This window comes from Apiospora hydei, assembly GCF_038363865.1.
Source record: "Apiospora hydei strain CBS 114990 chromosome Unknown utg000005l_segment0_segment0, whole genome shotgun sequence".
Taxonomy (NCBI): domain Eukaryota; kingdom Fungi; phylum Ascomycota; class Sordariomycetes; order Amphisphaeriales; family Apiosporaceae; genus Apiospora; species Apiospora hydei.
In genome coordinates, this window is record NW_027117364.1 from 3691050 (window position 1) to 3717292 (window position 26243).

At 54.9% G+C, this 26243-nt stretch overlaps 8 protein-coding genes across 8 annotated transcripts; 3 read left to right on the plus strand and 5 right to left on the minus strand.

The window, feature by feature from the left end:
* Window positions 1–1670: 1670 nt before the first annotated feature.
* Window positions 1671–5352, plus strand: PG997_006621 (uncharacterized protein; the record flags this gene model as incomplete). The annotated part of the gene is made up of 2 exons (XM_066810936.1): window positions 1671–5135; window positions 5194–5352. 2 exons carry the CDS (start codon window positions 1671–1673, stop codon window positions 5350–5352), a joined length of 3624 nt encoding a protein of 1207 aa, XP_066669859.1.
* An 867-nt stretch (window positions 5353–6219) lies between these two features.
* PG997_006622 (cytochrome P450) lies at window positions 6220–8115 on the minus strand (the record flags this gene model as incomplete). The annotated part of the gene is made up of 4 exons (XM_066810937.1): window positions 6220–6369; window positions 6439–7293; window positions 7348–7734; window positions 7777–8115. 4 exons carry the CDS (start codon window positions 8113–8115, stop codon window positions 6220–6222), a joined length of 1731 nt encoding a protein of 576 aa, XP_066669860.1.
* A 1912-nt stretch (window positions 8116–10027) lies between these two features.
* PG997_006623 (D-isomer specific 2-hydroxyacid dehydrogenase) lies at window positions 10028–11797 on the minus strand (the record flags this gene model as incomplete). The annotated part of the gene is made up of 3 exons (XM_066810938.1): window positions 10028–10141; window positions 10170–11210; window positions 11246–11797. 3 exons carry the CDS (start codon window positions 11795–11797, stop codon window positions 10028–10030), a joined length of 1707 nt encoding a protein of 568 aa, XP_066669861.1.
* An 899-nt stretch (window positions 11798–12696) lies between these two features.
* PG997_006624 (uncharacterized protein) lies at window positions 12697–13080 on the minus strand (the record flags this gene model as incomplete). Its single annotated transcript, XM_066810939.1, has 1 exon — window positions 12697–13080. The coding sequence occupies one exon, from the start codon at window positions 13078–13080 to the stop codon at window positions 12697–12699; it is 384 nt and encodes a 127-aa protein (XP_066669862.1).
* Window positions 13081–13507: 427 nt separating this feature from the next.
* PG997_006625 (uncharacterized protein) lies at window positions 13508–14878 on the minus strand (the record flags this gene model as incomplete). The annotated part of the gene is made up of 1 exon (XM_066810940.1): window positions 13508–14878. The coding sequence occupies one exon, from the start codon at window positions 14876–14878 to the stop codon at window positions 13508–13510; it is 1371 nt and encodes a 456-aa protein (XP_066669863.1).
* Window positions 14879–15294: 416 nt separating this feature from the next.
* Window positions 15295–15645, plus strand: PG997_006626 (uncharacterized protein; the record flags this gene model as incomplete). Its single annotated transcript, XM_066810941.1, has 1 exon — window positions 15295–15645. The coding sequence occupies one exon, from the start codon at window positions 15295–15297 to the stop codon at window positions 15643–15645; it is 351 nt and encodes a 116-aa protein (XP_066669864.1).
* A 909-nt stretch (window positions 15646–16554) lies between these two features.
* Window positions 16555–21372, minus strand: PG997_006627 (ATPase; the record flags this gene model as incomplete). Its single annotated transcript, XM_066810942.1, has 5 exons — window positions 16555–16801; window positions 16921–17030; window positions 17100–17174; window positions 17231–21202; window positions 21271–21372. The coding sequence occupies 5 exons, from the start codon at window positions 21370–21372 to the stop codon at window positions 16555–16557; spliced, it is 4506 nt and encodes a 1501-aa protein (XP_066669865.1).
* A 3488-nt stretch (window positions 21373–24860) lies between these two features.
* PG997_006628 (uncharacterized protein) lies at window positions 24861–26167 on the plus strand (the record flags this gene model as incomplete). The annotated part of the gene is made up of 2 exons (XM_066810943.1): window positions 24861–25685; window positions 25799–26167. The coding sequence occupies 2 exons, from the start codon at window positions 24861–24863 to the stop codon at window positions 26165–26167; spliced, it is 1194 nt and encodes a 397-aa protein (XP_066669866.1).
* Between the last annotated feature and the right edge of the window lie 76 nt (window positions 26168–26243).

Here is a 26243-nt window from a genome sequence, read left to right on the forward strand (position 1 = left end):
CATCAATCCCCACTACTAGAGGTCGTGTTCTCGGTTTGGCCGTTCGTACTCCCAGAGAGCCTCCATTATTTAGAGCTTCGTGCATGGCTGAGGATTGTACATTTGAGCTGTTTACAGAAAATCCAATGAATCGAATTGCGTATGTGTCTACATGAATAATTAAAAAAGTATTTGAAGAAAACAAGTGCAGATTAAGTCGCGACACTCGCGCATAATACGCGCTGAAAGAAGCAGCGCCAGATATCAGCTGTCACTTGAAGTTTGATTGCTTCCCGTCACCTTAAAAAAGCACCCCACCTACCTAGAATCAATACCCTCAAGCTACCTACCTCCTAAGCTACCCCCTAAGCCACCTCAAATACAAGGCTGCATGTACTTGTCGCAGCACAGCAGGCACAGGATGGTCCTTGTACATGAAGCTATATGCTGGCACGGCAGATGGCATTGATTCTTTGGCTCAGTCTGACACAGCCGGATGCCAATTGAAACCGGCGTGCATGAATAGCATGTTATGTAAGCATGGGCTGACTTTGCTTGTGACCTGCGAGCAGTGAAGAATAGCATCACGCTCCCAACATCGAAGGCCAGCTTGGGTCAATTGTGATACATCTGCTAGCGCTGGCCTGGATATAGAGCAGGAAATTAAAACTGGCACTGGAGCACGCCACGTCGGCTGCCCAGATCTGCCCAGTACTGTCTACTCCTAACGTCAACCCATCCATCCCACGGTTTCCCGCCACTCGCGATTGCCCCCGAGCCCAGTTCTGCACAGTAGGCACCCCTGTCGGTTTTTTAATTGGAATGGCCCCCTTGGTCAGGCCTAGCTCCAACAGGGACTTGACCCGAGCCGACCTGACCTGACCAGACCACTGAGCCCACTGAGCCACTGAGCCACCGACCCCGAACCTCCTGCGCTATCGAACCCAGACCCTGCCGTCCTGCTCAAGCTAGTTCTTGAAACAAATTACTATTCGTACGTCTTTTCTGTCCTTGCGATCTACCTGGACTGCTGCTTGTACAATCCGATTTCTCCTTTCGGCCACCGTTGCAAGTTCAATAAGTCAACTCCAGGAAGGATATAGCAAGGAAGGACCCCGACTGCCTGGTTTTTTCCGTCCCTTTCTCCCTCTCTTCTTTTCCCGGTTTCCGTGACGTACGTTTGCCGTTCCCTCGTTTTCCAAACGCAACCGTCTCTTTGTTTCCGTCGCGATTCCGTCGCGCCGTCACCGCGCAGAAGAGAAGGGATCTTGACAGGTCAGTAAATAATGGATAACCACCGCCACCAGCACCTTCCTCCAGCCAACCACCAATTGCGCGCCCGCCCGCCCCCCCTTGTGATTGACTCTGCCGCTGCCAATCATACCCTGCTTGCTTGACTGGCCCGGCAGCTATACATGAGGGGGAAGCGACCTGCAACTGGCCAGCAGCTTCTAGTTCCTGGGCGTCTTTTCTCAGTGCCCCCGACCTCCAGCTTTTCCCCATTCCCTCGCATACGAACGAACCTCTAATATATAGTTCTTCGCGGTGGACAATAGACTCTACCCGCTTCAACAAACAAGCTAACGCAGGGGACTGGATTTAGAGATTACTAGCTGCAAACACCACCTACCCCCTTCCGAAACTCTCTGTACGGATTACGACCATCGCACCCGGCTCAATATTCTGTAAACATGTCGGAGTCCGAAGGCTTCGAGGTTGTCCAGCATGACGAGTCTGTCCTCTCAGGGGAGGAGACGACTGGCACCACTGGTACGGGCGCAGATACTGGCGCCGAGTCTGCCGCAGAGACGGTGGCACCGGCATCAAAACCCGCAGTGAAGAAAACAGCCAATGGCGCCAAACCTGAAGGATCGACTGCCACGAAGCGCCCTGCTGGATCGGCCACCTCCACCATTCGCCGGCCCGCTGCATCTGGTACCACTGCCGCGTCGCGAACATCAACCACGGCCGCGAAAACAGGATCCGGCATGGCCAAGCCTCCTACCCGACCGCCGGCCGGGTCCGCTGTGAAGAAGCCTGCGGGAACCTTGTCTAGCCACAGGTCACAGCCGTCCGTGTCGGAGGACGAGAGAAGAAAATCAACTCTGACCTCCGCTGCTGCCCGCCGCACATCGACGGTCCCCAGTGCGACGGCGTCATCGCCCTCAAAGCCTGCTAGGCCTCCTACTGCTCAGTCGACCACATCTACGCGACGACCCGCTGCGTCTGCTACCAGCGCTGCTTCTCCGCGACCCAGCACTGTTAGCAGGGCTTCAATGTCCTCTACTAGCGCCCCATCGACTCGACCAGCGGCATCTGCTACTCGAACTACCTCCAGCACGGGCACCGTTGCGGATGCGAAAAAGCGTCTATCGACAGCTGGCATCACGGGCACTACCACAGCTGCCAGACACGTCGCAAGACCATCTACTGCATCGTCGTCAACTGTCGCCGCGGAGTCTGCTAAAGCTGTGGAGGATCTGAAATCGCAGCTGACAGAGAAAGAAACCGAGATTGAGGCTCTGAAGACTCAGGTCTCCTCGTCCCACGAAAAGATCAGCGAGCTTGAGGACAAGATCAAGACAACCGCAAGCGAAGGCACCCAAAACACCGGAGATGCTGCTGACAAGGATATTGACGAGCTGTTCGAATCTTTGGAGGGCGAAAATGCGAAGGAGAAGGAAGCCCTGAAGAGCGAGGTCGCTGAGGCTTTGGAAAAGCTCAAGATTGCCGAGACCGAGCTCGAGGCTCATAAGTCGCAGCTGAATGGCATGGCTGCCCCGCAAGAAGGCAATGATAGCAAGGTTGCGGAGCTTCAGGCCCAGCTCGAGGCCATTACGGCCGAGAAAGCAGCCATTGCGAAGGAGAACGAGGGCGCTTTATCCAAGGTTTCCGAGGAACACGCCTCTAAGCTCCAAGAGCTTCAGAAGTCGCTCGAAGAACAGCACCAGGCCGCTGTTGAAGCTCTCAAAGCTGATCATGCTTCGGAGCTCGATGGCAGCAAGGCGGCTGCGGCCGACCACGAAAAGGCGCTCGAGGATCTCAAGGCTGCCAACGAGGCTCTCCAATCAAAGGTTGACGAACTTGCATCGTCGACCGAGAGTGCAGGGGCAGAAACAACTTCCAAGATCTCAGCGCTGGAGGCAGAACTCGCTGAGCTCAAGGCTACCTCCGAGCAAGATAAGGCTGCTTTGGCTGCTGCGCAAGCCGAGTCAGAAGAGTTGAAGACCAAGCTTGCCGAGGCTACGGAGTTGATGGAATCAACCAAGGCCGAGCTGGCCGCCGTTCAGGCCGAATTCACCACGCTCAAGGAAGACCTTACCAAGGCCCAGGAAGCCGCCAAATCCAGTGGTGACGTAACCGAGGAACTCGAGAAGCTTAAGCAGGAACATAGCACCGCGATCACACATCATGAGGCTCAGCTCAAATCCATCTCGGAGGATTACGAAAACGAGATTGAAAGTCTGAAAGGCGAAGCCCATTTCAAGCGAAAGTTCCAAGATCTCGAGGTCAAGCACGACGAATTGGCCAAGGAACATGCAGGCCTTACCGGCACTCATTCAGCTCTCGAATCCAAGCTCCATGAACTAACCGGTTCTCATGCAGACCTGGAGTCTAAGCACAAAGAGCTGACCGGTACTCACTTGAACTTCGTCTCCAAATATGACGAGCTGAATGGCGCCCACGCCGATAAAGCTAAAGCCCAGGCCGAGGCGCTCGAGGCAGCCAAGACCGAGCATGCTGCCGCTGTGGCTGCCCTGCAGAGCAGCCAGGAGGAGCATCAAAAGGCCTTGGATGCCCTTCAAGCCAGCCACGCTATGGAGCTGGAGGCAGCCAAGAGTGGTACAACCGCGGATAAGGAGACTCAGCTTGCTGAGTTGGAGGAGCTGAAGGCTAGCCATGCCAAGGCCATCGAGATTTCCAAGGCTGAGAGTGAAGCCAAACTGGCCGAGGAACTCGAGAAGCTGAACGCGGCCCATGCTGCCGCCTTGGATTCGAACAAGCAGGATTTCGAGTCTCGCATTGCCGAGCTGCAAGCGAGTCATGCCGCCGAGCTCTCTGCTAAGGAGGCCGATGGCAGCGCTTCTTCCGAGGAGTTGGCTTCCCTGAAGGAGGCCCTCGAGAAGGCCCAAGCTGAGATCGAAGCAGCCAAGACGAGCCATGCTGAAGCATTGGAGGTCTTCAAGAAACAAAGCGACGAAGCCCATTCTGCCGAGGTTGAGAAGCTGATTGGTATGCAGTCAGACGCGCTTGATGCTGCCAAGAAGGAGGCATCCGGCTCACACTCCGACGAAATCGCCGCCCTCGAAGCCAAGCACATCCAGGCCATCGAGGACCTGACGAGGGAGCACGAAGGCAAGCTTGCTGCAGCGGCAGCGGATCTGTTGAAGCACCAGTCATCTGCATCCGAGCACGAAGCGGCGATCGCAGCTGCCCAGGAAGCTCTGTCCAAGGCGCAGAGCCAGGTCGAAAGTCTGGCGGCTGAGCTTTCATCGGCCAAGGAGGCATCTGCCGGGGAGCTGGCGAAGGCCAAGGAGGAACTTGCCGGGGAGCTGGCGAAGGCCAAGGATGAGGCGGACGATTATAGAGGCCAGCTCGCTGAGGCAAAGATGATGAGATTCGAGCTTGAGGCGGAACTCGATGCCGTCAAGAACCAGAGGCCAGACACCTCGGTGGCCGACACCCTCAAGGCTGAACTGCAGGCGATGAAACAGAGACACGATGAGGAGCTCGCAAAGCTCCAGGCTGCGTCCCAGCAATCAACTGGTGAGACCCAAAAACTCAGCCAAGAACTCGAGGCCAAGCACAAGGAGTTGGCGCTGCTCACTGAGCAGCACCAGGCCACCAAGCAAGACCTTGCTGTCGCCCAAGAGGAGTTTGAAACGCACAAGAACGAGACTGACGCAAAGATTAAGAAACACGAAGTTGACTACAAAGATATTTATGAGAGCATGACCGCCATGGTAGAAGAGGAACAGAAGAAGCTGGCAGCTGCTGTGAAGGAGGCCGACGAGATGAACGCGAAATTTGTGGCGCTGGAGGAGGAGCAGAAGAAGCTGGCAGGGGCCATCAAGGAGGCGAACGACATCAAGACGAGATTTGCGGAGATGGAGGCACATTTGAAGGTCAAGGACGCTGAGATCGCCGAGGCCAAGGTTAGTTGACCTTCTGTGCGAGCTATGTATGCGTGGTTAACTTGAAGGTATGTTTTAGGCAGCATCGGCGGCTAAGCCGAAGGGCGGTCTTGCCCAGAGCAGATTTGCCAACTCGGAGGACGGCACTGCCTCTGACCCATCATCTCCCGCGGGCGAAGGTGAGGAGCCCGAAAATTTCTCAACAGCCATGGCTTCGGTGCGCAGGACCCCCTTGTAACCCCCTTGACACCTACCTGTAACACCTGCTCACTCCCACCCGCCAGTCCCGCCCAACCCAGTCGCAGTGTGCTCCTTCGTAACTGTAGCAACTAATATGTGCATTTTACCTGTAGCTGGCGCAGTGTAACGTGACGCTCAAGCAGATGCAAGAGATCGACGACGACATGCGGGAAAGAAACCAGCGGTATGTTGACGCGACTTCCCTTTCAAACTATCCAGATGAGGAGTGTTTACTAACGCGCGCTTGTTGTCTCTTTGCAGCATGCTGAGGTCCATCACCGAAGCGACGCAGGCAATGGCCCACGACTCCTAGACGGAGCTCGGTGTGGTACTATGGCATCTTTTCTCTGCACTGCGGCAACGACTGTTCGGCTACCTGTGGTCTTGGTAGCGCTGCGGCCGATCTCACCCACCTCGCCCGTCATTATACATATTAATTCAACCAATGCCTTCTTTTCTCTTTTTCACGACCTCCCTTTTCTCTCTTTTAATGAACGATGTACAGAGTATGACTACATGTTGTTGGCTCCAGGTGGGGGGCGACGGAATCGACGAAATCTCGGTTAGATCATTCAATGAAGCATTGCCCCTTTCTTGTATTCTACTCGTTATTACATATATATACCCCGTTGCTCACTCAGATCAACATTGCTTTCATGCCTCTGATATCCACTGCTGATGACAGCCCCATGACTGTCCTATATCCACGATTTTAACTCGTGTTGGAGAAACTTGGCATGAACTAATATACCGCTCATGAAATCCCGCGTACACAGCATTGCCCATCGGTACTCGTTCAACATGTGTGGACACCTTGCAGTCTATCGTAAATGCCTTAGAACAATTCTCATAGAACACATCTCATCTAGGCGTGTGCTGGCACCGCCACTTTCTCAGCATCATAGCCCTCTGACCGTACCATCTCTCTGGGCTCGAACATAGCCTGGAAGTTCTGCTGCTTGACGAACCAAGCGTTGACAAGTTTCCACTCCTCATTGGGGTCCTTGAACCGGATCTAAAAGTCACACATGCGTTAGCGAGAAACACCGGCAGAAGGATAGACAGTGTGAAGGGGAAACTTTACCTCAAACCGCCGCAACAGACTCGGGACCACCTTGTAGATCTCCAGCAGACTGATGTTCTTGCCGATACAAGTCCGGCTACCCATGCCGAACTGGAACATCATACCGTTCATCTCGCGAATCTTCTTCTCCTGCTCATCGCGCTCGGCAGAGCCCGGCGCCGCCGTCTTCTCATCCACGAGCCAGCGCTCGGGACGGTAGGCCTCGACGTCCTCGCCCCAGATCTCGGGCCGCCGGTGGATGATCCACGCCGAGCATCCGACAATGGTGCCACCTTTGACGAAGTGTCCCGCAATCTCGGCGCCTTGAGGGGGCACAATACGCTCGAGCGGCAGACCGGCAGCCGGGTGCATGCGGAACGCCTCCTTGATGCAGGCGTCGAGGTAGGGCAGCTTCTGCGACTCGCCCCATGTGACGAGTCCCGTCTCGTAGTCCGAGAACTCGCCGCGGCGTGCAAATTCATCGAGCTCCTTCCGCAGCGAATCCAGCGCCGCTGGGTTGCGAAGCAGGTAGTAGAAGACGCTGCCGAGGGAGATGGCCGTCGTCTCCGAGCCCGCAAACGCCATGGACACGGCCATGGTCTGGACCAGGGTGTCGCTCATGAATTCGGGCCGCGCCTCGCGTGCGGCCAGGAACTTGGAGAGCAGGTCGGGCGACTTCGTGTCGACCTTGGCGTCCGCCACGGGGAGGAGAGGGCCCTTTGGATCGTTGAGGTAGCCGGGGCCTAGGCGTTCAGCCATGCGGGTGCGGGCGAACTTCGCAACGGGGAATGTCGAGTCGATGAAACCCCACTGTGATAGCTTCAAGTAGATCGGATTCTTCAGAAAAAAACGATCGAGGAATGGGATTTGTCCGATCTTGTAGCTCATTAGACACGTCTTATCGTACGATGTAAGGAAATAGGTACTCACAGGAGCAACATAGAGGAACAGTTTGCTAAGATAGCTGACTATGCCATCAATGTCCTCGTTCTTCTCTATGAAGCCATGCCGCTTGCTGTAAGTAATCTCGCCGATCACATCAAAAGCATAAAATTGCAGCCACTTGGTGAAGTCGCATCCGTCTATGTTGTTCGCGAAGAGTCGTTCTGTCTGATCCAAGAAGAGCTTCGTGGTATTATCGACGAAAGGCTCGTACTGGACCAGCGCCGACATGCTGAATGCTGCGTTGACACATCGCCGGAACTGCGAATGAAAATCATTGTCTGTTGTGCTGAAGAGGGACGCTAGGCTGTGTCCCTTGACTACGGATTGTTGAACCACATAGAAATCAGACTGAAGTATGCGAATTAGTATAAGCTACCTGGCGTTGTAGAGGTGGTAGGTAAATGATGGGTTTACCTTGACAAATCCCTTGTTGAGACCATATATGGTCTTAAGGGCCTTGGGATCGGCGAACGAAAGTGAGTTGGGGCCTAGCCGAACTACATCGCCGTATTTGGCGTGCAGTTGCTGATGGGTAACTTCTGGTCGTTGACCATAGACATCCCAGAACCTCCACCAGTCTGTGAGCGAAGCCAGGAAAGGCCCTGGATACTGATTCAAGCCGCGGTTGAGCCTGTTTTTGACGAGCCACCCTAGTGTCACCGCGATGATGATCGGGAGCCAGTACTGAGTGATGACGGTCAGAAGAATCGACCTGCTGGCACCGCCATGAAAGGACTCGCCGTTTCGTTCCATGTTGTGTACCTCTTATCTCGGTCCAATTTTCACGGGGATGAGTGCCGCTGGGTGGATGAAGGCCCTCGGGTCTCGGCGGTCTACAGTGGGTTGTTGAAACCCCTTAAGATAAGCCGTCACGTGTAAGGAAGTACGACGAAGTGAGCAACCCGGAATAAGGAAGTAAATGAAAAGAAGTAGAGAATCAAGAAGGGTAGGGACGGATGTTCAGATATAAAGACACTTGGTCGAGACTGGCCATGTACTAGGTGGCCGCGGCAAGGTGCGGATGTAGTCTGGATACTGTATATGGGTTATCGGAAGGCCACTTCTTAGTGGCCGCTTGCCAGGTATGTGGTCCAACCGAGCCGATGGGATATCCTCATTTCGTTCCGCCTGAAGACGCCCGGCGGTCGTGACTCGGGCCAGCAATGCATGTCAAAGACCAGGGCACTGAGAGTCTGCGAGTGAAGTACATTGATAGAGACCATCTCGGCATGAAGTCGCCTTCGAACATGCCGGTCGCCATAGACGTAGCTTTCCATGCGTTTGCGTATAATACATTCAATTCATAGCCCGCCCAGCAGGGCTGTTTCGACGATGGCTTCCAAGCCCGGGGTCTGGGCCACCATGGTAGACTGGGATGCGCGGCTCTCCAACGTCATTGGCGTGGATGTGGGGGTGGGGTCACTCGCATGACCGCGGCCAGCGGTAGGTGGAGGAGCATGGGAATAACGGGCTCGCCGCTTAGTCGTGCCTGACTGAGACTGGGACTGGACAGCGGCCAGATAGCGTTGAAGTGATGCTGCTGCTGACACCAACCGCGACGGAGTTGGATTGGAGGTTTCGGCAGATGTGTGATCCAATAGGTTGAGTGGAGGTGCGGCGAACTAGCAGCGGTTTCCCCAGAATTGGGAAATAGTGCAGGCCTTGGTAAGATGGGGACGGTAATTCGCGGCGGGCAGGCGGGCGCGCGGTGATGACCGTCTGCCTGAGCTGATTGGTGGAAGAGGCAGGTTGGGGATATTAATTCACCCTTAGCTGCCGGGCAGGCTTCCAATCTCCAGCTGGGCCGGGGTTTGAAGGGGCTTCGATGAAGCGCGATCATCTTGCATTTGCGCATCCCTTTGTTACCGGATCTTCGCTGCTTGGTGATCTCTTGTAACCGATGACCGAAACGAGAGCAAAAGTATATCTGTCTGTGTCTGGGCCCGCGGCTCGAAACACAGATCCACCCTCGGCTCTCAGGCTCGGAAAATGTCTCCTTGCTATCGCCTACCTTGGGGGGGGAATTCGCTCGAGCAATTGCCGCATGTCGGATGCGCACCTGCGCACCTTGCTCAAATGCACCGCGAGTCCTGCATAAAGCGCTCCGCTAGACTGCTGCTGCCAACACTCGGCAGTTGTCAAGCAGACCAAGGTCGACCTGGGAGAGACTGCAACTGTCTCCAACTGCCACTTGTCCTTGTTGTTTTTGGCCTTGGTCGCACCAATCTGCTTGCCGCTGGCGGCGTTGTTCCCAAATGCAGGCCTTCCCTTCCAATGCTGTTTCCATGTTGTGCAATCGAAAAGAAACGTCGCAGTTGCAGACCAGGCAAAAGTTGGCCCGGATGCACCTTCCATCTTCTCCGACCACAGCGACAGCCCCTCCTAGAAAGTTGCACGACATGCTAATGTCGTATTGGTAAGGGGGTGTTTGATTCCTGGGATTGGAACATGACCTGTATTTCCCGGTTACATCTAGACGACATCGTATTTATAGTTCAAGTGGGACACCTTTGATTCACATCCTTCTCAGCGTCTTATGTAAACCAATTTGTTCCGGAAACAACTGCGTGTATCTACTTGTGCTTCCCACCAAGGTCTAATCCATGCGGCATTGTTGAGAATGCGTAGTGCGGCCTATAGGAGTTGCGTACCTAGGTACTTTCATCTACAATTGGACCAGACTGACGTCCAAGATGCCCTCGGCAGTCTTCAGGTCCTCCACGACCTCCTTTCCAACAACACCGTTGACCCCTAGGATCATAAGCGCTTCGTCGCCCCCCTTTTCCGTTCGGGGCAGCGGGCTCTACCCCAGCCACGGCCGAGTCAACTCGGGTCAGATTGCCCATAACTGCTTCTCCATCCGACTCCAAGCTCGCGACTGTCATAAATCGGATGTTGATTCCGTGTTTCCCAAGCGCCGTACCCACGCCCCCGATCTTTCCAGGCTCGTCGTAGTTGTGCAGGATAAGCAGTGTGCCTTCGGGCGTGAAGCTAGCGGTAAACTTGTCCAGCTTCGAGATGTAGACTGTGTTGCCCGACACATATCCCTCAATGACCTGCTCGCTCCGCTTGTCCTTATCGACAGAGCGCAAGGTCACGAGTGAGGCGAACGTCTGGCTATCGCTCGTCTCGTGCGTGTGCATCTCGTTGATGACGAGCCCCTTTTCCTTCGCAATGAGGTTCGCGTTGACAATGTTCACATCCCGACCCCCAGAATCGGATATGGTCGAGACCAGCCCCTTGACGAGAGCTGCGAACAGGGGCCGCGTATTGGTAATGGACGCCAGATCACCCTGGTACACAAGCTCGAACTTGCGGCCGCCGAGCATTTTGCCTTTGGCGCCGACGTAGTGTTGTGTATACAGACCTCCCATCTTCTCAATCAATTTGACGAAGGGTTGAAGTTTCCTGTACTCTTCTGGCAAGATCAGCGGTGCATTGACGGCGCTTGTTGGAAGGCCGCCTTTCAAGATGAGAAGCACCTGGCCGCATACGTCGAGACTGACATTTTCCTGGGCTTCGACAGTGCTCGCACCTAAATGAGGCGTGGCAACGACTTTGGGGTGCTTCGCCAGCTGCGCAGCCACACTGCCCTCCTCGGGCGGCTCCTTCGTGAAGACATCAAGCCCGGCCCCGGCGATCCAACCTTCGTCCAATGCCTTGAGCAAGGCAGCCTCATTGTAAACGCCGCCACGTGCAACATTCAAGACACGGGCAGTCTTCTTCATCTTCTTGAGCTCGTTCTCGCCCAACAGATCCAGGGTGCTGGCGAGCAGCGGAGTGTGGATGGTCAAGAAATCCACCATGGGGAGCACTTCGTCCAGCGTCGGCACCAGCTCGACGTTGGCCTGCCGCGCCAGGTCGGCGCTCGCGTAGGGTCGACGGCCACGACCTTCATCCCGAGCCCGACGCACATGCGGGCGACCTTCATGCCGACCTTGCCGAGCCCGATGATGCCGAGCGTCTTGTGGCCGACCTCGACGCCGACGAGCTTGCCGCGCTCCCACTTGCCCTCCTTGAACGTCCTGTCCGCACGCCCGATGTTGCGCGCCGTCGCGAGCAGGAGGGCCACCGTGTGCTCCGCGGCCGCCACGATGTTGCCCGAGGGCGAGTTGACGACGATGATGCCCTGCGCCGTCGCCGCGTCCACGTCGATGTTGTCCACCCCGACGCCGGCCCGGGCCACGACGCGGAGCTTGGTGCCGGCGGCGAGGATCTTGGCCGTCACCTTGGTCTCGGATCGGACGATCAGACCGTGGTACGAGGAGATGGAGTCCAGCAGCTCGTCGGCGGAAAGCCCGGGCCGCAGGTCGACCTCGAAGTCCGAGGTGAGCATGGACAGGCCATCCGGTGACACTTTTTCCGGTACCAGGATCCGTGGCTTGCCAGGATTGCCGGTCGAGCCTCGCTCAACATGAACAGCAGTTGGCGCCATAGTAGCAATTGTTGGTTGACTTCGATGATAGGTGTTTATCGAATATTCACCCAAAGGGATACAGATAGACGAGGTTGTTGTTTGTTTGAGGTGTATGCCGTATAAGTTGGAGATTGATGAATTGGAGTTTGTATTTCCAAAACATGACGTGAGTAGCCCGAACTCTGAGGTCGAGTCAACTTCCAAAGCTGCTGTTACTCAAGTGAGGGGGTCTCAGGATCGCCCTTTCCCCTTTCATTTCGCGAACGGGAGTCCTACATGTTGCTCCATGTAGGCGCACGTCACTTCTTTCTAACTGGGCATAGATAATGAGGTCGAGACGGTCAGACTCCTGACCAAGCCGCTCAGATGCAAGACGTCCTCAAGCGACATGCTCGCATACAGTTTCCTGGTCCAAGCGGGGAAGCCGGAACACTTTACAGGCCATTAGGAGGTCACAGGCCTTCCTCCAGAAGCGCCCCTTATTGAAGATAGCAGTCGAAGGAGCCCTTTAGGGGCAGCAGCAGAGCAGAGTAGTCCAATAGCAGCTGCATGGATGCAGCAATTAGCCACTGTGATTGGGAGTAGAGCTGCATCTACCCCGCAAACGTATTCGCGAAAGGGAGCGAGCGATAGCCACGCTTGGCAGAGCGACGAGCAATACCCTGGAGCACGCGACCAAATAGCAGTATATAGCAGCCAAGGAGATAAGTAAGTAGTGTCTGATGCATCTTGAGGAGCGCGAGCCAGGGTAATATAAGTATATGTCTAGTATGAGGCTAATAATATACAGCGGAGATGTGCAATCCTGTCCTCTCTTGGACGTGACTCTAAATCTATATGCTACATGGCGATGTGACAGTTACATCAACAGTACTGTTGAGATAAATCGAGCAGTTCGTTTCGTCCACTGCTTCATTTTACTTGACGTTGGCAAATTTGGCGAGGAAGGGATCCTCCTCCACCACCTCCTTGGGCCGATCCTTCATCATCCGCTCCGCCTTCTTCTGCTTCTTCGCCTCAGCCTTGGCCTTCTTGCCCTTAAGCTGCCGCTGCGCCGTATCGATCTGCTCAAACGACTCGGCGAACGAGCGGCTATCCAGCCGCTCTTCCGCCACGTTCGGCCGATCGTCCGCATCCTCGTCACCGCCACGAGAAAAGGCACCGTCGTGCGAATGCGACGGCCGCGCCCGCCCCATGGCCTCCTCCTCGGCCGCGCGCCGCTCCTTCTCGGCCTGGATCAGCTTGCGCCGCTCCTCTCTCTCGACGCGGTCGTCGGCGATCTCGAGAGCGCGCTTCTTCATCGCCTTGCCCTTCTCGCGCACCTTCTTCTTATGCTCCGGGGTGAACTTCTTGCGAGTCACGAGGGGTTGAAGATGGCGTTGCGCTTTTTCGAAGGCGCACTGCTACCGGCATTCGCCGGCTTCTTTTCTTTACTGGGATCGTGCTTCGAGGACTTGAGGCGCGTCTTGACGTTCGGCAGGCTCCGAGCTCGTAGTTCGATGATATATTGCTGGGCCAGGCTATGAAGCCTCTTAGACTCTTCATCCTGGACCGGGTCATAGCGCGCCGCGAGTTCGGCTTCCACAGTCTGATGTCGGACATCTTTAACTTCTTTCGGTTCTCGCGGCGGCCGGTTGAGAGCTGCAGTTGTGTGAAGACCTCGTGACTGTGTACGCCGGTTTGGCGAGGGAGCTGCCCGCCTAGAGGGTCTGGATATTGAGGGAGGAGTCATCCGCCTGGGGGTCTCGAGAACGAGGACGCATTTGCTCGCGTAGGTGGCCTAGAGTCTGAGGCTGGAGGTGCGCGAATGTTATCCTGGGCTTCTTTCTGCGTCCGTGCTGCTTGCTCCAATGACGTCCACCCCGAATCCCCTTGAGGCTCAGGATCTCGTGGTTTGGAGGGGACGCTTTGGGCGACTTGCGACAGGTACTTCTCGCGAGCGGCACGTTCCAGATCAGTCCAGGTCGAGCTGTCGTCCAGGTCGGATTTCGGTGTTGTTGTAGCCTCGGTAACACCAGGGGTTGGTGGTGACCTTGTCGTAGGCGTCTGTCGGATCTCCAGCTCGTCGAACGACACAACCTTCCCACTCCAGCTCTTAGGGTATTCGGGCTCTGGGCGCGCCTTCTCTTCTATTAGCCCGGCAAGGCGTGCAACTGCGAGCCGCGCAATGTCGACACTAGCAATGCCTACTTCCTTCTTTGTTGCACCCACGGCCGTCACGAAGAAATCCCTGTCCCACTGCCAATCGCTCTCGGGGTCCGTTGCGGCCGTATCGCGCATGAAGGTCCAGAGGGTCTGGCAAGTCTTCTTCAGCACCTCCTCATGCTTGGCCTTGTCGGCCTTGGTGAGGACGATCATAGTCTTGAGCCCGGCCTCGCTCAGCATCTCGAGCGCCATCAGGTCGCCCTCCTTGGGCCCGACCTCGCCGTCGATCAGGACGACGGCGCCCTTGATCGACTGGCGCTTGTTGAGGTAGAGCGTGATGTTCTTGCCCCACTCCTTGAGCGACTTGTGGCCGTAGCCGGGCATGTCGACGATGAAGAGGCTGTGCTTGGGCATGTCCTCGGTCCGCTTGACGTCGGTGTCGGCGGCGAGCAGCTGGACCGGCGGGAGCGGCGGGCCGAACCCGTAGGCGTTCATAGCCCGGGTCTTGCCCGCCTTGGCGCTCGTGTGCGCCAGCTCGTTGCCCCGCCGGTTCGCGAGGGCGTTGACGAAGGTCGACTTGCCGACATTGGAGCGGCCCAGGATGCAGATCTCGGGGACCTGGGTGTTCTTCTTGAGTGAGTAGAAGTCCGAGGTGCCGTGGTAGAAGGTGGCGGGGTTCCGAGTGAAGAGGGCGTTCAAGTCGGCGTGCAGGGTCTTGTCGGGGGTGGGGGACTCGAGAAGCTGTTCGACGGGGACTTCGATCAAGGGCAGGTTAGGCGTCGGCGGTATGACGAAGGCGCCAACTGCTAGAGGTCGTCGGCTGGCATACGAGCGCCATATGATCTCGAAGCCTCTAATCGTAGGCCATAGTGCAGTCGAATTGGGCGATGTGAGCAGCAAGGGCCGCAGAGCAGGTGGCATGGCCAAGAGTGCCCTCAGTTGGCGAGGCGCCATGCTGGAATCGCATGCGATGTAATGTACAAGTCGGGATTAAACCAGGCGGGCCACTATACTGGCATAATGGGCAATAATACAATATGTACAAGAGTAGTCAATGCCGGACAGCATTGCTCTCGAAATTCGACATGTATCGCATCCACAAGGATCCAATGCGACAATACAATCAATGACTCTGCGACGGTGCTGCAAGACGCTCCAACTAAATTATTAGCAGGCTGTGGCTGGCCTAACTGCCCGCCCAACCGCCGGAGCTTCTATCTTATCGCATCTAATCGTCGGGCCTGTGGCGCGACCTTGAAGCTCCAACTTTTGTGTGTCGCAATCCCGCTTCAACCCGCCCATTCTTCCCGGCCACCAAAGACTCAGTCCCCGAAGCCAGCAATACAAATCGCAAACACCCAATTGCAATCATGTCGTCGTCGCAAGCCACCATGCGCTCTCTCTACCGCAACCTCCTGCGCGAGCTGCCCCCGCGCCCAGACCAGCCCCGCTCCCTTCTGCACCACCGTCTCCGTGAGTCCTTCTCCAGCCAAGCCTCCGCCGCCTCTCAGCAACAAAATCCCAACATCGCCGCCGAGCAGACCGACCAGTTCGTGCAGTACCTGAAGGCGCAGCGCCAGTACGTCACGCTCATCGAGCGCTACAACCCGGGCATGGGCATGGACGAGGAGGAGCGCACGCGGCTTACGGCGAGGAGGGTCGGCATGGATCTGCCGGTCGAATACTCGGCCGAGGATGACGTCGATGGCGAGAAGAAATAAAAGGCACAAGAGATCAAAACAGTTAAACAGGAAAATAAGAAGCCGGAAGTTATATCCCGAAGCCAATTGGTCCTTGCGCCTGGTTATATACTCGAGTCGAAAATGGACCACCAGCAGCATCACCACCCACCGTCCATACCACGAGTTTGGCAAATAATGGGCCAAATCGAACGTTTCCCGGCATACTGTGCTTCAACTGGGGTAACCCAATGATATGATACACACCACGCAGAAGATAGCATTCAAGTGCGCATGGAAGACTACGAGGGGCAATGAAGAGAATTGGTATAAGGAGCATCACCAACACAGGGGACCCAGTATCCGAGCATCTGGGGAAACACCACTTTACGAGTCTATTCGATCGGTTAGCATGAGCAAGACCGACCGATTTCATGTACTATATCATGTATACTGGACTTTTATAGAAGGGCGTTGCTACTAGTCGTTCCAGTTTGGACGTTTGGAGCGTGTACTTGGTCGCAAGATGCTCTTTCTGACCAACACAAACGTATCGGCATCGACCGAAGACAAACTAGAACTAAGTTACAGGGGATGGTATGGGTTACAAATAAATGGAGGCCATCAATCTTTATAGCACTCTGATGCTTAACTTCTCGAGTCTTTGTATGAGCATGTATTAAGGGCATTATGGTACTGGCTCGTACGAAACCTCTATATCTCCAGATCCTTCTATCTCTGGGAGACCCTTTTGCCATAAGACCCCTAATGTTCCCTCTATGATGGGTGAATGATTGTCCAAATCTTTCTCCGGTATCTCCCCGAATCTCCCCGAAATCTTAGAACCATGGTATTTGCACGCCTAACTTAACGCTGGCTAACAACGCTCATAAATTCCACCAAACAATGTCATTCGCTCGGTAGGACAATGCCTGCGTGTACACCGATAGCTTACGCTTCACTCTTATTCTCGCCCCTATTCTTCTTGGATCTCGTGAAAGGCTTCTTGACAAGCCTCACAAGCTTGCCCAACCCGCCAAAGACGTATCCAAACCCGAAGCTCCAGCCGCGGACACGGACCGTGTAGATGAAGAAATAGACGAGGAACCAGTTGGAGATGCAGAAGGCCAAGAATATGCCAAAGTCGCGCCATTTCTGTCCGGCATCAAGGTTCAGCGTCGCCAAGTACTGGTTGCCGCTCGTGTAGGGGCAGTACATGCACCCCGTATTCGCATCCGGGTTCAGCAGTTTGCCCCCGCGGCCTCAGCGAATGCGCCCGCGTATGACTGGCAGGTCTGCCCAGGAGGGGAGTCGAACTGCGCCGTCTCCTTCGGGTCGCACTCGACTGGGCTGCCGTCCAGAGTCGCGGCCAGCATGCCGCCAATCCAATAGGTCGACGGGTTGACCCAGTACATCCAATATCGCCACTAATGGGTTTGATGTTAGTTGTTGAACAGCCACGGAGAGTGCGCACAAGTGAAAACAGATTTACTTACGAAGACAGGGAGCTGCGAGTAGGGTCGCACAACACCGTTGAACAGACCAAACATGACGAAGAAGAAGGGTAAGACCTGAAGTTTATGATTAGTCTTCTGCAGCCATATTATCGGAAACCAAAACCACTTACGTTGGAAATGACAGTGAAGCTAGGCGCGAAAGCGCAAATCCACTGTCCCCAGCTATTCATGAACAAGAAAAAGAGGATTGTCATGAGGAAGGAGTATCCAGAGACGGAGCTCTCGGTAGGCAGACCAGTGGCCCAATACCAGAGGACCCAGTAAAGGAACCCCGAGAAGATGGCGGAGGGGATCTCGGCAACAACGTTGGCGGTGCAGAAGGCGAACCAGCCGTAGATGCGCGAGGGGTACTCGCGCGCCTGCCAGAGGGCCATGTTGCCAAAGAACTTGGGCACGACAGCGTTGACCACGGTCGCCGGGATGGTGATGATAAGGAAACACGTAAACATGCGGTTCTGCATGTCCTGGATCGAGTAGCCCAGCTGCCAGAAGGTGAAGCCGTTGAAGATACCCATGATGACGGACGTGAAGAACTTGCCGTATAGGTACGACGGGTCACGCCAGTACTGCCGGAACATGCGCTTCGTCAGCTCCGTCGTCTGCAGCCACACGGGCGCCGCGAACTCGAGCTCCTGCTCTTTCGACGGCTTGTCGGGCTGCGAGGCGCGGCTGCGGACCAGCTTCAGGCCGTCGATCTCCTCGATGACGGCTTCCGCCTGCGCGCTGTTCCGCCACTCCTCGTTCCAGTTTACCTTGGTGCCATCGGGCTTCTTGTGGGGCCTCGCGGCCGTCTCTAAGATGAACTCGGCAATGTTCTTGTTGGGTGGGCATGTTGCGCCTCGATCGGCAAAGTACTTCATGATATCGTTGCCGTTCTCGCCGATGGGTCCAAAGTAGAAGGTGTTACCGCCCGGGTTGAGAGCAAGCACCATGTCGAATTGTTGCAGAAGAACCGAGGAGGGCTGATGGATAGTACAGACGATGGCTTGACCGGCCTTGCTGAGCTTTCTCAGGAACCGTACGATCGAATACGCGGACTGCGAATCAAGTCCGGATGTAGGCTCGTCCAGAAAAAGGAGAAGCGACGGTTTGGCTGCCAGTTCCACGCCGATAGTCAGTCTCTTCCGCTGCTCAACTCCAAGGCTCGAGATGATGGCGTCCTGAAGATCATTGAGCTCAAGCAAGTCGACAATCTTGTCGACATAAGCGATCTTCTCTGCTCGCGGCACGGACGCTTCTCGTCGGAGCAAAGCCGAGAACTCAATTGCCTCTCTAATGGTTTGGGTGCCGTCATGGAGGTCACCTTGGAGACAGAACCCAGTGTTCCGCTGGAAGTCGGGCCCCAATGGGCGACCATCCACGAACATCTCTCCCGCCACAACACCCATCTTCTGACGCTGTGCCAGGGTGTTGAGTAAGGTGGTCTTGCCCGCACCGCTGGCTCCCATTAGTGCCACCATGATGCCAGGCTTAGCGTAACCATTGACGTTGTTCAACAGCTTGCGCTCGCCTCCCATGTAGGGCACGGTGTATTCCACATCTCGCCATGTGAAGATCGAATCGCTTTTAGTGATTTTCTCCATATCTTCGTTCTCCTCATCGACCGTTTGAGGAGAGCTACCGTTCTCAGTCGAGGAAGTTCCACTGGGAGTGCCGCTTTCCGCTCGCTTTTCTTCATCGTCGGGGGCGCTGAGCCTCTGGGCCTGCTTCTTCGATCTGCGGCTTTTCTTGAAGATCAAAGCGCCTCCGCCGCTATCAGAGAAGTCAAACAGCTCCGTGGCTACGACTGTAACGAGAATGTAAAGAACAGTGAAAGCAATGACTACGCCGAAGTTTCGCCATAGGTTTGCCCTGGTGTAGCCAAACGAAGCTCCGATGTAGTCACTCCCGGCGACCGATCGGGAATTCACGTTGGCTCCAGTCGTTGCACATCCTTGGTACTCTGGCTGGATGCCTGGACCCTGAGGAACTAGCTGGCTTGGAGCACACTCAATGGTTTTGCCCGAGAACTCATTTGATATGACGGACTCGAAGCTGTAAGAGATAGGGTTTATCCAATACAGCCAGCCAAACCAAATATACTCGCCCAAAAGCTGGGTTTTCGGAATGACGTATCCGGTGTAGATCACTAGCAGATTGAGCGCAATACCAGAGAATCGTACGGCGGTGTCGATCTCTGGACTCAAACTAGCGAAAGCTCGGTACAGAGCCGTGATCATGAGGGTGTTGGTGAACACGAACAGCATATAGATCCAGAACTTGCCAGCCTCAACATCCAGATTGGTCATGAAGTACATGATAAGGCCAAAGATGCACACCTGGACGGCGATAACGGGTATGTCTTGGATGACTCTGGCAATGGAAACAGCAGATGGCCGGTAGAAGGCGTATTCTTGATGACGTGCAGCAACAGCTCTGCCAGACACCGCCTTCATCAGTTCGGACAGTTGAAGCCAGCCCAAGAACAGGATAGAAAAGAATATGGCGCCGCCACGAGTGAAGTTGCCTTCTGTGTTTTCCGGCTGGTTGTAGAACAGCGAGCCGACAATAAGACCGTTTGACACGATGATGAATATCTTGGTGTACAAGCTGGTCCTATCACCGAAAAGCAGCCAAAACTCGCGTTTGGTACAGGCGATGACTTGCCGAGGGAACGAGACCGTGTATGGAGACTTCTTGGACACCATCTTGGACTTGCTTTCCTGCACAGCCCCTTCGAACTTCTTGGTATCATCATAGTTGGTTCGTTCGAGATGGCTCTCGTAGTCAGCGACATCAGCCAGCAATCTCTTGTAGTGCGGGGAGTTGCGGAAGGCGCTCTCCAATTCCTCGGGTGATTTGGGGGCCTTGCCTTCAAATCCTGGTCGGAATTTCCGCTCGATTGGGTCGGTAACAGCCGTCAAGAAGTCTGCCGTGGTCTGACGCTCTGGACATTCGTATCCCAAGTCGATGAAGTACTGTTTGGCTTCCTTTGCGGGACCTGAGAAGATTTCCCGGCCCTGGTCGATGACCAATACCTTATCCATCAGCTCGTAGATACCCTCACCGGCCTGGTAGAGAGTTACCAGTGTCGTTCGGTTGCTGATATCCGTCATTATTCGCAGTGAACGCGCATAGTCGAGTGCGGTAGATGCGTCCAAGCCTCTGGTTGAGTTGTCCCACGTGGCGACTGTCGACTTGGAGGCCAGGGTTTCCGCAATCGAAACCCGTTTCCGCTCACCACCAGACACACCTCTGGTATACTCGTCACCTACGGCAGTGTATTTGGTGTGGCTGATGCCGAACATTCTCATCAGTGCAGTAGCAATGATAGAGACCTCTTCGCGCGAGTCCTTCTTGGTTTTGTTCATCAAAGCGAAGGTAAGGGTCTGCCACACGCTGAGAGGGGCGAAGTGCAAGTCATCCTCGGGGTTGTAGTTGACTTCGCCTCGGTACGTCTTGTGCTGCTTTTCTGCTGAGATACCTCCGTACGAAACGTCACCTTCCACTGAAGCATATGATTTCCGGTTGTTGCTGATGGCTTTGAGAAAGGTACTGCACCCGGCCCCTGGCCTGCCGAGGACAAGCATCATCTCCCCGTCTCTTACACAACCGGTGAAGTCGTTGATCAGCGTTCGCGTGGTCGTCTTGCCAAATTTTAGTGACGGGATGAATCGTGTGATGACGTGGTACAGGTCCGGACCAAAAGTTCCAATGACAGCGTCGGGAACGGTGCGGACGAATGTCGTCGCGCTCCCAACTCCCTTCACGGTGAGGTTCTTGTAGAGAACGCCGACCTTCTTCGCAGATCCATCATCTGTGCGTTTCTCGAAATGACCCTCGCGCATAAAATCACTGAGCTCGAAGTCGGCATCGGCATCGCCTTCACCGGCCTCGACGTCGGCCTCGTCTGTTGTGTGACTTGTTGTTGTTGATTGCCTCGTCTGGGTCCTCGACAAGGCTTTATCCCCGTGGCTTCGCAGTTTCCCTGCCTTGCTGGTTTGAGTCTCCTGTGTCTTGGTCCTTTGTAGATGGTCGAGGTTGCTTCTGAGGGCCTCGAACTCCTGTCTTGCCTCTTGCTCGTTGAAACCTCCGACGTCTCGCTCCCCCAAGTACCAGCGGCCGCAGGGTTCCCATCTCCGGTCTCATTCTCTTTACTATCATCACCAACTGGTTGAGCATTGGCCGGCGCATCGCCGCGATGCAACTGTTGGGACTGCATGCCCGACTCGGTGCGGCGCAAGGCATTCTGGTCCATAGGACGGCCCCACATATTGGGCAGGCGAGGTTGAATGCGGCCAAGCTGCAGGTAAGAATGAGGGTACCGACAGTGGGCGTATTAGTTTAGGTAGGGCATATAAGGCAGACGAATAAGTGCTGCAGAAGTTGGACCCCAATGGGACGGACTAGGTGTTAGGGTGCTGGGAGAGCCGGTCCTTATTATCCAAACAGTGGAAAAAGACATTACTGAAGAATGATGTTTCACCGACCCGGCAGTGACGCCAAATGCATAGGCAGAGAGCATGGTGACCGTCCATGCGACTAGTCACGGACTTTGGAAATAAGCAATGGTGTATTGGATTTCTAATCGAGCCCCTTCACGTCTTCTGTCGTGTCGTAGACTCAGGGCCATGATCTGATGCAGTAAATGCGCTGCCGATCCGTGTGGAGCACTGCTGGAAGTTTGGGTTCTTTGAGTGGTCCCCCCATCGTCATGGACTCCAGTGCTGGGGCACCTAAAGACGCCTAAAAAGGCACCTATGGCACACTGTCTTTCATCCGCTATCTCCGCTAGCCGGGGAGCCAAAGTCGGTCAATCGGACGGTCGGATTGGGCAGTGGGAGCCAAAGCATCGTATTAATAATTCAAAAATAATAGAGCCACGATGGGGCTCTACATCGTTGAGATGAGTTGGCATCTTTCTGATGCCAAGGATCCGTGGTAGGGAGGTAGGACCGTAGGAACAAAAGTAGTCCCTTAGGTAGGGGAAGGTCAATCTCGACTCGGGGTAGATCAGATGGCATCCATGTGCCCAGCCGGCTGGGAGCTGCACTGCAAGAAGTACCCGGACATAAGCATCTCATCCCAGCCTGCATTTGCGGCACCTTTGGGTGGAGACAAGGCGCACAGTACTTCCTGACATCAACTCTCCTTCCAACTTTTACCGACGTACTTTCTTTCGTTCCTCTCTGGGCAGTTCATATGTACCGACACCTAATCTAATGAATGTGGACTCGAGAAGTACGCTTTTACGACGTAGCGAGACATTTGAATTTGCGCAAGCATTGTATGCGGGTGGCTGACGGAAGGCATCTTCTGATTGGTGTCATCTCGCGACTTATCTAGAACCAGTCAGATGTCGCGAGCAACAAGAAAAGGAACAATAAGAAAACTTAAGAAAACGGCCCAAACCAATAATACTAGGCAGGCAGGTAGGCTAGTGACTCACGCCGAGCGGTTGCTACGCTGGCCATTGATGTGTGAGCTTATCTTACGTGCACGCACATACATGAAGTACACCTCTGAGGCATCTGCCGGCTCAATGGTAATTCGTATTCATCAGCCCAGACGGCAGCCCGCGCAAACCTTTTCCGCGGCATCTCAGACAGACACGCAACAAAACAGCTTCTCATCAACACAAAGGAGCGGCCCTTCCGGATACTGAGTCCGCACCGCGTGGCCAGGAGAAGCATGTCTTAGACACGCAAGTGCTTAAAGCTACCAAGAGTCAAGAGAGCGGCTTTTCTGGAACCGGCATGATTCGAGCAACTCCATGTTCGGGACTTTGCATGTACCCAACGCAGCTAGTGGGATCCAGGAGCCCGTCAGTGTGCGATATTCCAAAGCTAACGCTCCTATCCTGTCCATCCAACCACGACCTCATTAATTCCCGTAAGGTATCGACTCAAGTCAATCATTCACACGTTCTTACCATGGACATCAATTTGGACCGTAAATCTGCAGTTCATATCACACCGGTCTTCCATTTCTCCCAACAGCTTCTGCCAAGCATTGAGCCCAGGCTAGAACAACAGGGAAGAACTCAGTTGAAAAGGTAGGCGAAAAAAGAAACCATAAAGCAGAGAGGACGACAAGCGATGCTATAAGTCCATCAAAAAGGTCAAGAAAAGAAAAAGAAAAGACCAACTCCAACGGTAATATATTACACTGCATGCCAGGAAGCGCACCTACCCGAATATTCTCCGCGAGCACCCGTCGAATGCTATAGAGCCATTGAGGCAAGCCCACGTAGCAGCGAGCAATTGGTCTTTGGGTCAGAAATACGACAGGAAGTCCTAATTATGACGATGTATCATCAGACCTATTGCAGATGTGTTCAGCGAAATAGAAGGAGCAGATGCTGCAAAAGGAGTCCGGGGGATGCTGCCCGCGCAATACACAATACGGACAAGATCAACAACGACCTTCATGGACCGAACTGGGGTTTCCCGGCATACGGGCGCTAACATACATCGTCAACAAGCATTTTCGATCAAACATCCACTACCAGCGTGTTATTTCCGAGATATTGGAGTGTCCGGCGGAAGATCTGTCGCAGCAACATGAGTTGAGTTATAGGATAGTGAGAGAATTTGGGCAGATATACGTCTTGTCTCCTCTTAAGCCGTGCGAGATTTTTTCCATGATAGTCTTGCAGGAGACAGTTGAGTGAGAGACAGCATGGCTTGTCTTGGTCGGGATGTCTGTTGATAGATATTATCCAGGGGCTCGCAAAGTATTCACTGTCTACCCCCTGCTGACAACTCAAGTGGCACCTCATGTCAACGAAGCCCCGAGTTTACGCCTGTGTCAGCCATGTGAGGCCGAAGCAGCCGGATTGGTTACACGGCATCCTGAATATTGTGGCGAGTATGGGGTAGGAAAAGGGGGCAGAAACAATTAGACCAGAGTATGAACTCGTCCTTGGGGTTTTCATTGGAGATATGTTTCTACGATGCTGGAATTGATGAGTCAGACTTCGTTCAGACTGCTGGAACGGTGCTAGATAATCTGGATTACCTTTAGGAGATTATTATATGTTGTTCAAGTGGTCATGATGCCACTCATGCTGTATGACTACCGGATGTTATGGAGAAAGGGGTGCTTTTTACGCAGAGATTGAATGCAGCGGCGATGTGACTGTATGTTTTGAGCATAGACTGGATAAGCTCTGTTATAGACTTTCATGAACTGTGCTCTTTGATATCAATAGAAACAATGTGCTCACGCATAATAGAATCACGATACTCGACCATTCTAGACTCAACTTCTGTATACCAGCTTATTGATCGAGCAACTTCGCCTAAGAACCCTGAATAATAACCAGCATTAATCCATTTTGCATCGCGGAGAGCGTTTAGCTGTTTGTGACTCTGGATCAAGTATGGAGAAACCATAAATTTGACCCCCTGGAAACCGGGGCAGCCTCAAACTTACTTAAGGCAAGTAGGCAGATATCAACCACAGAGGGCAACGGAGATACATATAGCAACGGACATTGAAAACAAGCAAAGCAGCAATTCAGAGTCTTTCTCCGTTTCCTATCGGATTAGATATATAATCTCATTGAATTCCTGCCTGTTTTCACATTCTCTTCTCATCATCAGTCATCTACTCACTAAGTACTTTTCGAGCCTTCAGACAACAACAAGCCTTCAGCAACCAAACCAAACTCGACCAAACCACAACTTCATCACTACACAACCCAACATCAACCCAAACCAAACCTCACTTCATTATCTCACCAACCAAAACTCAACAATGGCTCTCCAACAGACCCTCACCAAGCCCTTCGTGGTCGAGCCCCTGAAAGGCCACACCCACACCGTCATTTTCCTGCACCGCCTCCCCGCCGGCACCGCGCCCACCGCCCTGCGCACCAAGGTGCTCTCCGCCAAGCGCACCCAAGACGGCCAGACCCTGCGCCTGCAGTTCCCCACGGTCCGCTGGGTCTTCCCCCACGCCAAGCTGCACCTCGACGACGCCGAGGGCGAGGGCGGCCACCCCATCATGGACGGCCCCAACGCCAAGCACTGGGCCAACCTCACGCCCGAGGACTGCGCCGCCGCCGGGCTCGAGCTCGGCCCCTCGGCCCCCTACGTCGCCCAGCTCGTCCTGCAGGAGGCCCAGAAGGCCGGCGGCCTCGACCGCGTCGTCCTCTGCGGCCAGGGCGAGACCGCGCTCGCGGCCCACGACACCCTGGACCGCCTCCGCAAGACCATGGGCGCGTACGCGCCGGAGAGTGCCATGCACGCCTTCGTCGAGGAACAGATGCGCCTCCACGCCGAGGACGAGGACAAGGACAAGGACGAGGACGAGCCGGAGTCCCAGCCCCAGCCCTGGAAGCTCGCGGGCTGCGTCGGCATGCACCCCGATAACGACCAAGCGCCGCGGGACCAGCGCGACTACGGCCTCATCTGCAGCCTCGGCGGTAGCAACCCGTACTCCGCTAAGAACAGCAACAGCTTCAGCAACGACCTCATCCGCAACACGCCGCACGAGTTCATCCGCGGCGGCTACACGGAGACCTCGGCCCTGTGGGGCGGCCAGCGCATCGACGACTTCGCCGCCTTCCTGGCGTCCCGCGTCGGCGTCGCCCGGGGCAAGCCCCCCTCCTCCTCCCCCACCCCCGCTTCTCCCCATCGCCCCCCTCGAAGCCGGTAGTCTCGGGCCCCATCGAGGGCCACAGCGACGACAAGGCCGGCGCCGCCAAGCAGAAGGCGCTCGAAGACAGAAAGCGTGTGCAGCAGAAGCACGCCGAGGAGTACCGGCTCAACAAGCAGCGCGAGGCGGAGCACCGGCAGAAGATCTTGCGCCAGATCGAGGACCAGGAGGCCGAGCGCCGCCTACGCGAGGAGCGCGAGCGTGAGAGGCGCTTCCACGCCGAGCAGGCGGAGCTGGAGAGGAAGGCATTCGCCCGCAAACAACCACCAACCTATGCTGCCGTGGTCTCCAAAGCTGGCCGCAATAACAAGCCGGTCAATTCAAGGGTCTATGTTAACCCACACCGTATTGGCATCGATAATGATGTCCATGATCCATCCGAGGATCCTGACGAAAGCGATTAGGAGGATAAAGGTTTCTGGGCAGTTCTCTCTTAGATTTCACAGAAGCTACCGGAGTTCGTGAGACCTGTTCGGCATC